Source organism: Cyrtonyx montezumae, unplaced genomic scaffold, assembly GCF_038088225.1.
Source record: "Cyrtonyx montezumae isolate F1298 unplaced genomic scaffold, pur_monq_1.0 scaffold_3, whole genome shotgun sequence".
NCBI classification, from domain to species: Eukaryota; Metazoa; Chordata; class Aves; order Galliformes; family Odontophoridae; genus Cyrtonyx; species Cyrtonyx montezumae.
Window position 1 is genome coordinate 436,596 of NW_027072034.1, and position 12,560 is coordinate 449,155.

Here is a 12,560-nt window from a genome sequence, read left to right on the forward strand (position 1 = left end):
AGTTGAAGTCTGGGGGCATTTGTAGTAGGAAAGTATTACAGTTTATAAGGGTGTTGAGTGGTACTCCTGAATGAAATTAACCACAGCAGAGGGGAAGTGGAGCTCCTCAAAATGCAAAGGAAAGTAGCTTATATTTAGAGACAGTCAGATTTGGAGCGTTCTAGGGGAGAGTGGGAATAGTGCTGGCTGAATACTGCTGCTCTGCACTACCTTGTGATTTCTGATGTGAAACTAGTTTTGGATTATATTCCATTTCTGCCCCCTGTTGAAAAATGTTGTACTTGCTTCCTAAGTGCCTGCATCAGAGCTTGTGAATCACGTTTCTTGTGCTCAGCCTTTTAAGCTGGTATCAGTGCAATCCTGCTGAATAGAAATCTTAAAAAATGTAACATACTGGATTTTATAGCACTCTCTTTTCCTTTTATAATTGATAGTAAAAAGAACATCTACATCGGCTTCAGTCTCTGTGGATAAGGAAACCGAGGAAAAGTCGATGAAAAAGATACCAGAAACTGGTTCACTGAAAGAAACATCTACTTGAATGGACTTCATCAGATATTTATTGTGATCAGTGCTATGTTTTAAAAAGGGAAATAAGATAAAAATTAAACTAAAATGCCTCAAATTGGTCACTTCAGTTATAGCTATTTAGACTGTAAAGAGACTCCATTTCTTCTGGAGCTAAACATTTGCCTCTGCTGCTGAGCACCAGCATTCCCGTTCTGGGGAAGAGGTTGCTTTAATTTAAATTTTAATTAGTTATGCACCTTTCAGAATGGGATAATTGAACTTCAGCTGTCTGGAGGCCCCTGCTACTGCCAAGCCTGTCTCAGGGAGAAAAACAGCTGGAGGAACTCATCCTACCTACCTGAGAGCCCTTTCTGTGGAAGGAACCTGGACTGCTAGTGTGGGTCTGGGCCTAACTTTTAGGTTTTAAATAAGTCATGTACGTATCCAGTGGCTGAATTAGAGACTGCTCTGTTGAATTTTTGGAAATGAGCAATAGCAGTTGATCAAACTTACCATACTTTTTCACTTGTGGGCCAGAATGGAGATAGCTGTTGATTACGAGACCAAAACTGATCCCTCCAAAAAGAGTTATTTTGCTTTTCTCCTTTCCCTGGCTCCAGCTTATTGGAAGTACTCTACACAATGACCACAAAAGGATGAGAGGAAGAAGGAATATTAAGAGCTTTGGAATAGTTTTATGTTGATTCTGTTAGCGCTGAATTCTCCTTACAGTCCTAGTAGAAACAGAACAACTGAACTCCATGCAGTATCGTTTTAAAATGTTTGTTTATAGAAATCATGTTGGAGATAGCTTGTGAAGGATGATGTGTGCAAGCAAAGTACATTTGAGAATAAAGAGACAGTGAAGTAAGCACACTCTCCAAGGTAGCCTTCCTGTGTTCTTTTCCAGGACTTGTTAACAAGGCACAAGTTGTTGGTCGCAGATTTTATGGAACAGAATTATGATACGGTGAGTACAAATGATAGAAGAACTTTCTAAAATCTCTTCATGCTTAGCTGGAGGAAGCATGTTTTCACTACTGGAGGATTTCATGCTCCACATAAAATAGTTGAGAAGGTTTGCATTTACAAAGCGTGGCATTCAAAATAGGGACACCCAAGTTGCTCACATACACAAGGGACAGCTGACAAGTTCTCAAGAGAGTTCATAAGTTCATAAGTTCATAAGTTCATAAGGTTGGAAAGGACCTATAAGATCATCTAGTCCAACCATCCTCCTATCACTATCTCTACCCAACTACTAAATTAAGTCCTTTAGCACCTCATCTAAACGCTTCTTGAACAGCGCTAGGGATGGTGCCTCAACCACCTCCCTAGGCAGGCCATTCCAGTGCCTGACCACTCTTTCAGAAAAGAAATGCTTCCTGAGGTCTAATCTAAATCTTCCCTGGCGCAACTTGTGGCCATTCCCTCTCGTCCTGTCATTACTTATCAGGGAGAAGAGGCCTACCCCCTCCTCACCACAACCCCCCTTCAGGAAGTGGTAGAGTGCAATAAGGTCTCCTCTTAGCCTCCTCTTCTCCAGACTAAACAATCCCAGCTCCCTCAGCCGCTCCTCATAAGACTTGTGCTCCAGGCCCCTCACCAGTTTTGTTGCCCTTCTCTGAACACGCTCCAGGGCCTCAATGTCCTTCTTGTAGTGAGGGGCCCAAAACTGAACACAGTACTCGAGGTGCGGCCGTACCAGAGCTGAGTACAGGGGGATGATCACCTCCCTGCTCCTGCTGGCTACACTATTTCTAATACAGGCCAGGATGCTGTTGGCCTTCTTAGCCACCTGGGCACACTGCCGGCTCATGTTGAGCCGAGCATCAACCAACACCCCCAGGTCCTTTTCCTCTCTACATTCTTCAAGCCATTCTGCCCCAAGCCTATAGCATTGCATGGGGTTATTGTGGCCAAAGTGCAGGACCCGGCACTTGGTCTTATTGAACCTCATCCCATTTTGCTCAGCCCAGCTGTTCAGCCTATCCAAATCCCTCTGAAGGGCCTCCCTACCCTCAGGCAGTTTGACACATCCTCCCAGCTTTGTGTCATCTGCAAACTTACTGAGGGTACACTCAATTCCCTCGTCTAGGTCATCAATAAAGATATTAAACAAGATGGGCCCCAAAACTGACCCTTGGGGGACACCACTCGTAACAGGACGCCAGCTGGACTTAACTCCATTAACCACTACCCTCTGGGCACGGCCCTCCAGCCAGTTCTCCACCCAGAGAAGAGTGAACCTGTCCACACCACGGGCTGCCAGTTTCCTTAGGAGAATACTGTGGGAGACCGTGTCAAAGGCCTTGCTGAAGTCCAGGTAGACTACATCAACAGCCTTTCCCTCATCTACCTGTCTGGTCACCCAGTCATAGAAGGAGATGAGGTTGGACAAGCACGACCTGCCCCTGGTGAACCCGTGCTGGCTGGGTCTGATCCCTTTATTGCCATGCACGTGTCGTGTGATCTCCCTCAATAACATCTGTTCCATAACTTTCCCTGATACCGAGGTCAGGCTGACAGGCCTGTAGTTCCCCGGGTCTTCCTTACGGCCTTTCTTGAAGATGGGAGTCACATCGGCAAGTCTCCAATCTTGTGGGACCTCTCCAGATAACCAGGAATGCTGATAGATGGCAGAAAGTGGCTCGGCAATCACCTCTGCTAGCTCCCTCAGCACCCTTGGGTGGATCCCATCTGGCCCCATGGACTTATGGGAGTTCAGATGGAGGAGAAGATCTCTGACCGTCTCTGCTTGAATCACAGGGGGTGCATTATGCACCCCGTCCCAGACTTCCAGGTCAGGGCAAGTACCATTTGGATAACTGTCCTGTTTATTAAAGACAGATGTGAAGAAGGCATTGAGAACCTCAGCCTTTTCCTTATCATCTGTGGTTATATTGCCTGCCTCGTTGAGTAAAGGAGGGAAATTTTCCTTAGTTTTTCTCCTGCTGTTAATATATTTGTAAAAGGGTTTCCTGTTCTCCTTTACAGCAGTAGCCAGCCTAATTTCAAGCTGGGCTTTAGCATTTCTAATTTTCTGCCTGCAGATCTTGGCCAGTTCTCTGTAGTCACCCCAAGTAGCCTGACCCATCTTCCAGAGGACATAGACTCTCCTTTTCTCTCGGAGTCTCAACAAAAGATCCCGGTTCATCCACACTGGTCTTTTGCTCCTCCGGCTTGACTTACAGGACTCCGGGACTGCCTGCTCCTGTGCCTTTAAGATTTCCATCTTGAAGAGCATCCAGGCTTCCTGGACCCCTTTACCCTTCAGGAGCAAGTCCCAAGGGACCCTTGCAACAAGTGTCCTGAACAGGTCAAAGTCTGCCCTCTGGAAGTCCAAGGTAATAGTTTTGCTAGTCACCCTCTTGACGGCACCCAGAATAGCAAACTCCACCATTTCATGGTCACTCTGGCCAAGACAATCTCCAACCTTCACATCCCCTACTAGTCCTTCCCTGTTAGTGAAAAGTAGGTCAAGCAAGGCATCTCCCCTGGTAGGCTCTTGCACCAGCTGAGTCAGGAAGCAATCATCCACACATTCTAGAAATCTCAAGGACTGCTTCCTCTGCGCAGTATTGTATTTCCAGCATATATCAGGGAAGTTGAAGTCCCCCATGAGAACGAGTGCTGGCCATCGTGCAACGTCTACGAGTTGTTTATAGAACATCTCATCTATTTCTTCATCCTGACTAGGTGGTCTGTAACAGACCCCCACCACGATGTCACTCCTAAGGACTATCCCCCTGATCCTAATCCATAGACACTCTACTTTGTCATTTGCAACCACTAGTTCTTCAACATCAAAACACTCTTTGATATAGAGAGCTATGCCACCACCCTTTCTTCCCTGTCTATCCCTTCTGAAGAGCTTGTAGCCATCAATCCCAGTATTCCAGTCATGGGAGAGGTCCCACCATGTTTCTGTAATAGCTACAAGGTCATAGTTAGCCTGCCTCACAATGGCTTCAAGCTCTTCTTGTTTATTGCCCATGCTGCGTGCATTGGTATAGATGCACTTCAGCTGAGATATCTGCCTCACCCCTTTTTCCAGCACAGCCTCCTTAGGCGCTTTACTGGAGAGCCCTGTTTTATCCCCTTCCCCCGTCACAGCTAGTTTAAAGCTCTCTCAATGAGTCCAGCTAGCTCCTGTGCTAGGATTCGTTTCCCCCTTCGGGATAGGTGTGTCCCATCAACAGATAACAGGCCAGGAGCCGAGTAAACTGTCCCATGGTCAAAAAACCCAAAGTGTCTATCTCTACACCAACCTCTCAGCCAGTTATTCATCACTTGTGTTTTCCTAGCCCATTCTGTGTCCTTCACCGCCCCAGAAGGTATGGAAGCAAACACCACTTGTGCTCCCACCCCTTGAACTAATCGCCCTAATCCCCTGAAATCTCTTTTCATAGTTCGCAGACTTCTCTGAGATATTTCATTGCAGTCTGCCTGAACTACTAGTAATGGGTAGTAGTCGGTGGGGCGAATCAAGTCCGGGAGTTCATGGCTTAAAAAAAGATTTATTCACTTCTGCATTGTATCTCCTCATATGTAAACAGAACTGCAAGATAAGTAACTAGATAGAACATAGAGAATAAAAATTTGATCACTTTTTTAAGTAGTTTCTTGATATTCCAGAATTTGTAAGATCGTGTTGGTGTCATTTTGGGAATAAGAAGAAAAAGAGTTGCTGGGAGGTTTTTGCATGACTGAAAGTAACACACACCTAACAGTGGGACTGAGATGTCGTTATTTGTCTTACCATCCAAAGTAATTTACTCCCTTGATTTGTTGCCTTTTGTCTATTTGACTTTTTGTCTATGTTTTTAACCAAATGTTGGTCAGAAAAATTCCACTGAAATCAACTCAAATTGGTCTGATACAGATGAAGGAATGAGTCTGCAGGTTATGTTCTCATGTTACCTTAGGTATTCTTTATTTCATTGCCAAAGGAAAAGGGCTGAAGACTATCTCTTTCATTCTAGAGTTACCAAGAAGGTTAAATAAAGATCAGGCTGATTATTGCAGTCATAAATGCAGCTCAACTGGAACAAAATGAGGTCTTGGCTAATCTTTTCTCTGTTAGTACTGAAGGCCTACAGTTGAATAGTTTCCATTCTGTCTTTATTGAAGTATTGGAAGTATTAATCCTGGTCATTAGGATTTTTCTCAGGCAGGAGTGGGTTGGTTTGTTTGGTTGATGGCTTGCACGTACCGTAGCATTGCCACTTTTCTTGACCACAGAATTCCTTTGACCCAATCCTGCAAAAGCCAGTGTGCACCCTACTCCTTGTGAACCTCATTCTGCAAAATGTAGGGAGTTGGTGGGGTGTTGGAGGCAGGTGGCACCTCACAGAAGTGCTTCTGGCACATGCCAGTTTGGGATGCGTGGTCACCAATTTGGGACATCCTATTAATTCACAGAGCAAGTCACGATCATGATAGGAGTGAGTAGGTGTAATGTGCTGGACCCATGTGTCCTAGTGACACATTCACTCCCATGAAAGAAAGCTGTGCAGGCAATGGGTGAATTCTGTCCTAGCTGGCTCACACCATCTCCTCTTACATCCAGTTCATCTGTGGTATCACTTTCTGTGGTATTTGGCAGATGAGTATTGCTGGACATTAATTCACTGCGTGATAGCAAACAAATTAAAAAGGCTGCAAGAGCCAGGCCTGGCACTGCAGTGAAGTATTAAGAGGATGGCACTGCTGCTACTTCTGCTGCTCTTCTGCTGTGGGAAGAACCGGGAGAAAGGAATGGGGAGAAAGAAGGATGGACATGAACTGTGAATGCATTTGTGTTTTCTTGTTCGTCTAGATCTTTGAGGATTATGAAAAACTCCTTCATTCTGAAAATTACGTAACAAAGAGACAATCTTTGAAGGTAAAGTATAGTTTCCTAGCACTTTACTTCTAAATCTGTCTTTCAAGTTATGCAAAATATCAAAATGCATGTATGGTAGTGAAGAAAGTGTGTACTTTATAAAAACAATAAAAAGAAATGCTCGAGGATGATCTTCATGCAGAGCACAAGAGCTTCCTATAGATTTCGTTTCCTGAATCTGTGGTGAAGTGTTGGACTGTTTCCAGGGAATAAGCACCTTTGTTTTTCCTTTGACCTCAAGTTTGTACTTCAGTTCAGCATGTGAGTTAAAACAAACTTGGGAATAACATCACAGTCCATGCTTGTCTATTGCTGCTGCAGCACTGGAATGAAGGTGGGAACACATAGGTGTGTTCCTGTAACACCTCACTGAAACGAAGGGTGTCTTTGTGAGGCAGTTGCACTATACTTGCTTCTGTTCTAGCTGGCTCATACCAACTCTTGTTCCATTCATTCCATATATGGTAACCTCTACTATAACATTTGAAGGATGGGCATTAAGTAACTGACTGCATGATAACAGGCCTAGGGAATTTAGGCAAACACTAACGTATGCTGCTTTTTTTTCCATTAAAAAATCACATGATAAACTGAAAATGCTGTTTTATTTTGTAATTGTCTCTATAGCTGCTGGGTGAATTGATTCTAGACAGACACAACTTTGCCATCATGACAAAATATATCAGCAAACCAGAGAATCTAAAGCTGATGATGAACTTGCTGCGAGACAAAAGCCCCAACATTCAATTTGAAGCATTCCATGTGTTCAAGGTGAGCAAGCATGAACTGTAAGGGTGGCAGTCTTTCTTTTCTGCTCATAAAAGTGTCTTTCAAGGTGGCCAAGAGAAAACCCAGAAAAGTAAGGCTAAAGGTTGGGGTTTACAGCCATGTCAAGTGTCTGAGAATGTCCTCCTTGAAAACCTCTCCACCATGCAACCTCTGTTTTCATAGAATCATAGGATGTCTAGGGTTGGAAAGTACCTTAACAACAAAACCCCACAGTGTCTTAACATTTTTAGTTAAGACCAAAAGTAGATGGTACTAGTACTTGCAGAGTGAATGGTATTAGAAAGATTTTGTAAATCGCGTTCAAAGTGAGTTCAGTCTTTTCATCCTTTTGCACTTGTCATTTATTAAGTCTTAAATAATTACCAGACCTTAATAATGTCCTTCTTTTCATTACGATCACAGAATTGTAGAATCACCAAGATCGAAAATGGCCTCCAAGATCAGTCCAACCGCCCACCTACCAACCATACTTCCACATTATACCATGTCTCTTAGTACAGTGTCTAAATGTTTCTTCAACATCTCCAGGGATGGAGACTCCACCACCTCCCTGGGCAGCCCATTCCAGCACCTCACTGAATCTACCCTGGCACAACTCCAGGCCATTCCCTCTAGTTCTATTGCTAGTTACACGGGAGAAGGGGCCAATCCTCCTTTCAGGCAGTTGTAGAGAGCAATGAGGTCTTCCCTGAGCCTCCCCTTCTCCAGAAGTGTTTCATACTGCATGGTGAAAAGATCACTTTGCCTCTCAAAAAAGTTCTCTGCTGTAGATCAGAGAGTGACTTGAAATGTTCCTATGCAAGGCTGCCTTTGCAATTGCCACAATAATTTCAAACTATGCAAATGTTGTTGCTATAATGTTTTAAAACTGTGAGGATAACCTCCCCCAGAATGGTTCGGAAAGATCCCAGATCATGACAGAAGTCATGCTATTGTGACAAGGTTACATCACCCTGCACATATATCCATGGTGACAGGTGGAGTTTTGTAGTTCTGCCCTTTCTGATTTGGCAAAAAGCTTTCAGATCTTCATCACGTATCCCTAGAGGATGTACAGTTTCTCCAGAGAGCTTTTCATTCCCTCCTCCCCCCCCCCAAAAAAGACTTGAACAAACTTAGAAAAGGAAAAAATCTCTCCCTGAAATAGGCTTGGTGAGTTATTTCCTTGCTGACTTCTGCCATAGTCAGCAGAAACACCGTGAGTAACTTCTCCTTTTCAGGAGGTTTGTGTCTCTAAGATATGAGAGCAGTCAGGCTCAAAACACTTGCAGCTTTGAGATGCCTGTGGAGGGAAGGGTTTGGAGGTTTGCCCTCTGTTTGCCATTCTGTGAATAAATGCCATATTTGAGTGTACGAAACACGTGAATTGCTGATCCTGAATTAATGATAGGTACGGCCTAGGCCCAGGGAAGAGCTGAATTTACTATTTAAAGAAACATTTGAAGGGAGTTTGAATAATTCAGAATGATTCCAGTGTGCAATGGTGTCACTCGTTGCTGTTGCTCCCCTTCTGCCTTCTCATTCCTTCCTTCTTTTCCTTTACCCACAGCTCACATCCCATTTCCAATAACAGTGCAGGGATTGTAGACTCTGCTTTGCTCAACCACTTGCAGTTACTACCACATGGACATCACGTTGAGCAAAATAAATAGTGCATGATGGCGATGTTACGTCTTTTCAGTTCAAAGCACCAAACTCTGTCCTCAGATACTGTCCTCCATGGGATGGTGCTGTTTTTTCCCAGCAGCACCCATCAACAGCATTGAAGCAGTGCCTTCTGCTATCTTGTATGCTCCCTGTTCATTGTGTGGGAATTGCAGACTCAGAGCAGAACCCAATCAGCTGGAAATGGCTTGTTTATCACAGCAGAGTAACTCTAGAAGTGAAGCAAAGCTCCCTTACAGGTCCTTACTGAGGGGCTGGCTTACCTGCATTTTAAAAGCATTCAGCTTCTCCCAGATGGACAGGGGAGGTATGGAATATGATATAGAAAACCCTGTTGTGAATTAGCTTTGTAGAGAAGGTCAGAGAAGAGCATTTTCCTCTGACGTGGCTTTTCAAATCGAAACTCACATTGCTGGAGAACTAGTAAAGGAAAGACTTAAATATTCAGGAGAATGAGGGAACACTGCTCCTTTCTTTTGTCCTATTCTACAGTGTCCCTGCTCACTGTTTCTGGGTTAGTATCCCTGAGCACAGTTCTCTTATCACCTGTAATAATTCTGTGCTAGTGTAACTGGAAGAGAACTCTGGTCCTTGGCTTTTAATCTCATACATTTTAAACTGTTCCTGCATTTTTAGATTGTGCTCACAAAATACTTCTACAGCCTGGTTGAAATTACAGCACACTGCCCACAGTGATCTGAAATCAAAGACCTGCTGAGAAGTGGGTATTGCTGCTCTCTCTGAGCTGCCAAAAGATTTGAGTTTAAATTACCCGATGTAGATGTTTCACCATTTCACCTTTGAAATGAAAAAGTGCCTGTTTTGTAAGCGTTTGGGTTCTAACTCTCCTATGCTTCATCCAGTCTAAAAAAAAGATGTGAGTTTATGAGGCAATTTCTAAGGACTGAGGATTCAAAACTGTGAGAGAGTCAGGAATGATGAGCACCACAGGTGCAAAAATACTTGGCAGTTTGTTTGGTGCTGAAAAATCCTTTTTGCTCTGAGAGCATTCTGCTCAGCTGGGATGCTTTGAGTGGGAAATCGAGGATAGACAGTGTCTTCTTGCAGTGCTTCCTTCCATTTTCATCTCAGGAGATGTTTGATCTTCCTCCCAGCTTCTTCCTCCTCCTGTTGTTGTTGTAGCAAGATGGAGCTTCTGCCTTGCAGCATCACCCTGAAGGCTGTTGGTTATATTGAGCTGGATGTCCCACGGTGTGTGTGGGGGGGGACATTAGCCAGTATTTTATAGGATGGCTTGGACTGAAAGGGACCTTAAAGCCCACCCAGTCCCAACCCTGTGCCATGGGCAGTGCCACCCAGCAGCTCAGGCTGCCCAGGCCCCATCCAACCTGGCCTTGAGTGCCTCCAGGGATGGGGCACCCACAGCTCCTCTGGGCAGCTGTGCCATGGCCTCACTGTGCTCTCAGTGAAGAACTTCCCCTTGACATCTAACCTAAATCTCCCCTCTTCTACTTTAAAACCATTCCCCCTTGTCTTGTCACTGTTTAACTGTGTAAAAAGTTGATTTTCCTCCTGCGTATAAGGTCCCTTCAAGTACTGGAAGGCTGCAGTGAGCTCTTCCCAGAGCTTTCTCTTCTCCTGTCTGAACACACCCAACTCCTTCAACCTTTCTTCATAGGAGAGGTGCTCCAGACCTCTGAACATCTCTGTGGTCCTTTGTGGACCCTCTCCAACAGCTCCATGTCTTTCTTGTGCTAGGGGCTCCAGGGCTGGATGCAGTACTGCAGTATGGCTACAAGAGCAGAGGGGGGACAGTGCCCTCCCTCCCCCTGCTGCCACCCCTCTGCTGATGCAGCCCAGATTAGAGTTGGTCTTCTGGGCCTCAAGTGCACACCGCTGGCTCATGTTAAACTTTTTGTCCACTGGGACCCCACAAGTCCTTGGCAGGGCTGCTCTCAGTGAGTTTGTCCAGTCTGCATGTATCTGGGATTTCCCTGGCCCAAGTAGCACACCTTGCGCTTGGCCTTGTTGAACCTCATTAGGTTCACGTGGGTCTACTTTTCCAGCCTGTTCATGTCTGTCTGGATGGCATCCCCTCCTTCTGTCATGGCAACTGTACCACTCAGCTTGGTGCTGTCTGCAAACCTACCGAGGGTGCACTCGATCCCATCATGTGTGTCACTGATAAAGATGTTCAAGAGTACTGGTCCCAGAACGGACCCCTGGACATAGAGCTGTTGACCACAACGCTCTGGCTTGGGATTATGTAATCCTTCTTCTCAAGCAGACATATAGCAAGATATATTTTACCGTGTACGTCTAAAAATAGAGTGAGTACACTGTGTTTTGTGACCTCGGCTTCATTCCTCCATTCCCTTCATGCACACACGGCGCTGCCTGCAGCCTGCTCTGTGCAGTCACATAATGGGGCCGCCCCGACTGCCCCTGGACCTGACCCCGAAGCCAGCTGTGCTGGAGCAGTTGTAAAGGGCAAAGCATTGCATGGCAAGCGACAGGAGCCCGAGTTGAAGTCTTTTAAAGACTCTGTGCAGGGTGTCCCAGCGCCGTGCTCACCTCTGCTGGCTCCCCGAGGACAGTGTTGGCTGCTGGTTGATGGTAGGGAGGTGAGGGTGGGTTCTCTAGCTGAGTGATTTTGGTGTATGACTTCTCGTGCAGAAGAGAGTCAGGGTTCCACTTGGGGCAACTTTTTCTCAGTTGGTTTTTCATTCCAGTCCTTTTAAAAACATTCACAGAACGGTGCTGAAAGGGCTATTTTTAGGGTTGGAATTTTTATATGAATGCTCTTTGTTTTAGGTCTCTCATGTATCAGAATTAAGGCCCTTATAAAAGAGCTGTAGGTGAAGGAGACTTTCCCTGAAGTGTTGTAGCTTCAGTGAAAATGTCCCAGCAGGCATTTGTAATGACTGCTGTTTACAGAGATTGATCTCCATCTTTTGGCAATGGGGGGGGGACCCGTTTACAAGCAGAACTTCACAGGGCTGCATGAGGCTGCTGGGTCCATACTTGCAGAATCGATTTTCCTTGCTTGGCTGTGGTCCTTTAATGTTCTCTCTTTGCAAGTCCCCACCGACACTGAGCAGGAGGTCCTGTCAGGGTGGTGTGTGTGAAGGTTCAGTCTGGCAGCTTTGCATAGCAGAGACAGTAATCCATAAGTAAAGGTGCAGAGGGAGAAACAGGATGTGACATCCTCTATTAAACTGAGTTCTTATTGACTTTGGTAATACCTGCTGTAGAACGAGTTTGAAATGCTGCTTTGCCTCTGAGACCTCTTAAGTTCTGTCTGCTGGTCACAGAGTGGGAATGGAAGTCCAGAATGAGAAACTTGCAGCAGCATCGTGCTGGGTTGTTTTCCTCAGCCTTGCATCAGGCCTGTGCATTGCTTTCCTCCAAGGAAGCTGTCCAGTGCCATGGGGCTTATCCAGCCCAGGTGCTGGAAGTTTCTGGCCTCCATCAGTGTGGGTTGGGTGCAGGGCTGCTGTTGCTGAGCCAGAGCCGAGCGTTCATACCACAAAACCTCAGGCACAGCATGGAAAACAGCCAAGTGCATTCAGATTTCCATCTCCAGACTTTTATTTCTCAAACTTTGGAAAGCAACAGGGATCCCTGGGTGTGCACGTTGTGGGTGCTGCTGCTGGGAAGCTGTAGCTGTCCCCGCTCGTTGCAGAGGGGCCGCGGCCCCGCCACGCACAGGTCACTGCGTGCATCGCACCTCATGTAACAGCTGTGT

The 12,560-nt window shown here is 45.6% G+C and overlaps 1 protein-coding gene across 4 annotated transcripts in view; it reads left to right on the plus strand.

Moving 5' to 3' along the window:
* Positions 1-12,560, plus strand: part of CAB39L (calcium binding protein 39 like) — a 46,231-nt gene that overhangs the window by 31,968 nt on the left and 1,703 nt on the right. For all 4 annotated transcript variants that reach the window (XM_065743947.1, XM_065743948.1, XM_065743946.1 and 1 more), the window contains 3 exons: positions 1,421-1,480; positions 6,332-6,397; positions 7,025-7,168. In XM_065743947.1, the coding sequence (XP_065600019.1) occupies positions 1,421-1,480; positions 6,332-6,397; positions 7,025-7,168 (270 nt within the window). The remainder of the gene's footprint in view (positions 1-1,420; positions 1,481-6,331; positions 6,398-7,024; positions 7,169-12,560) is intronic.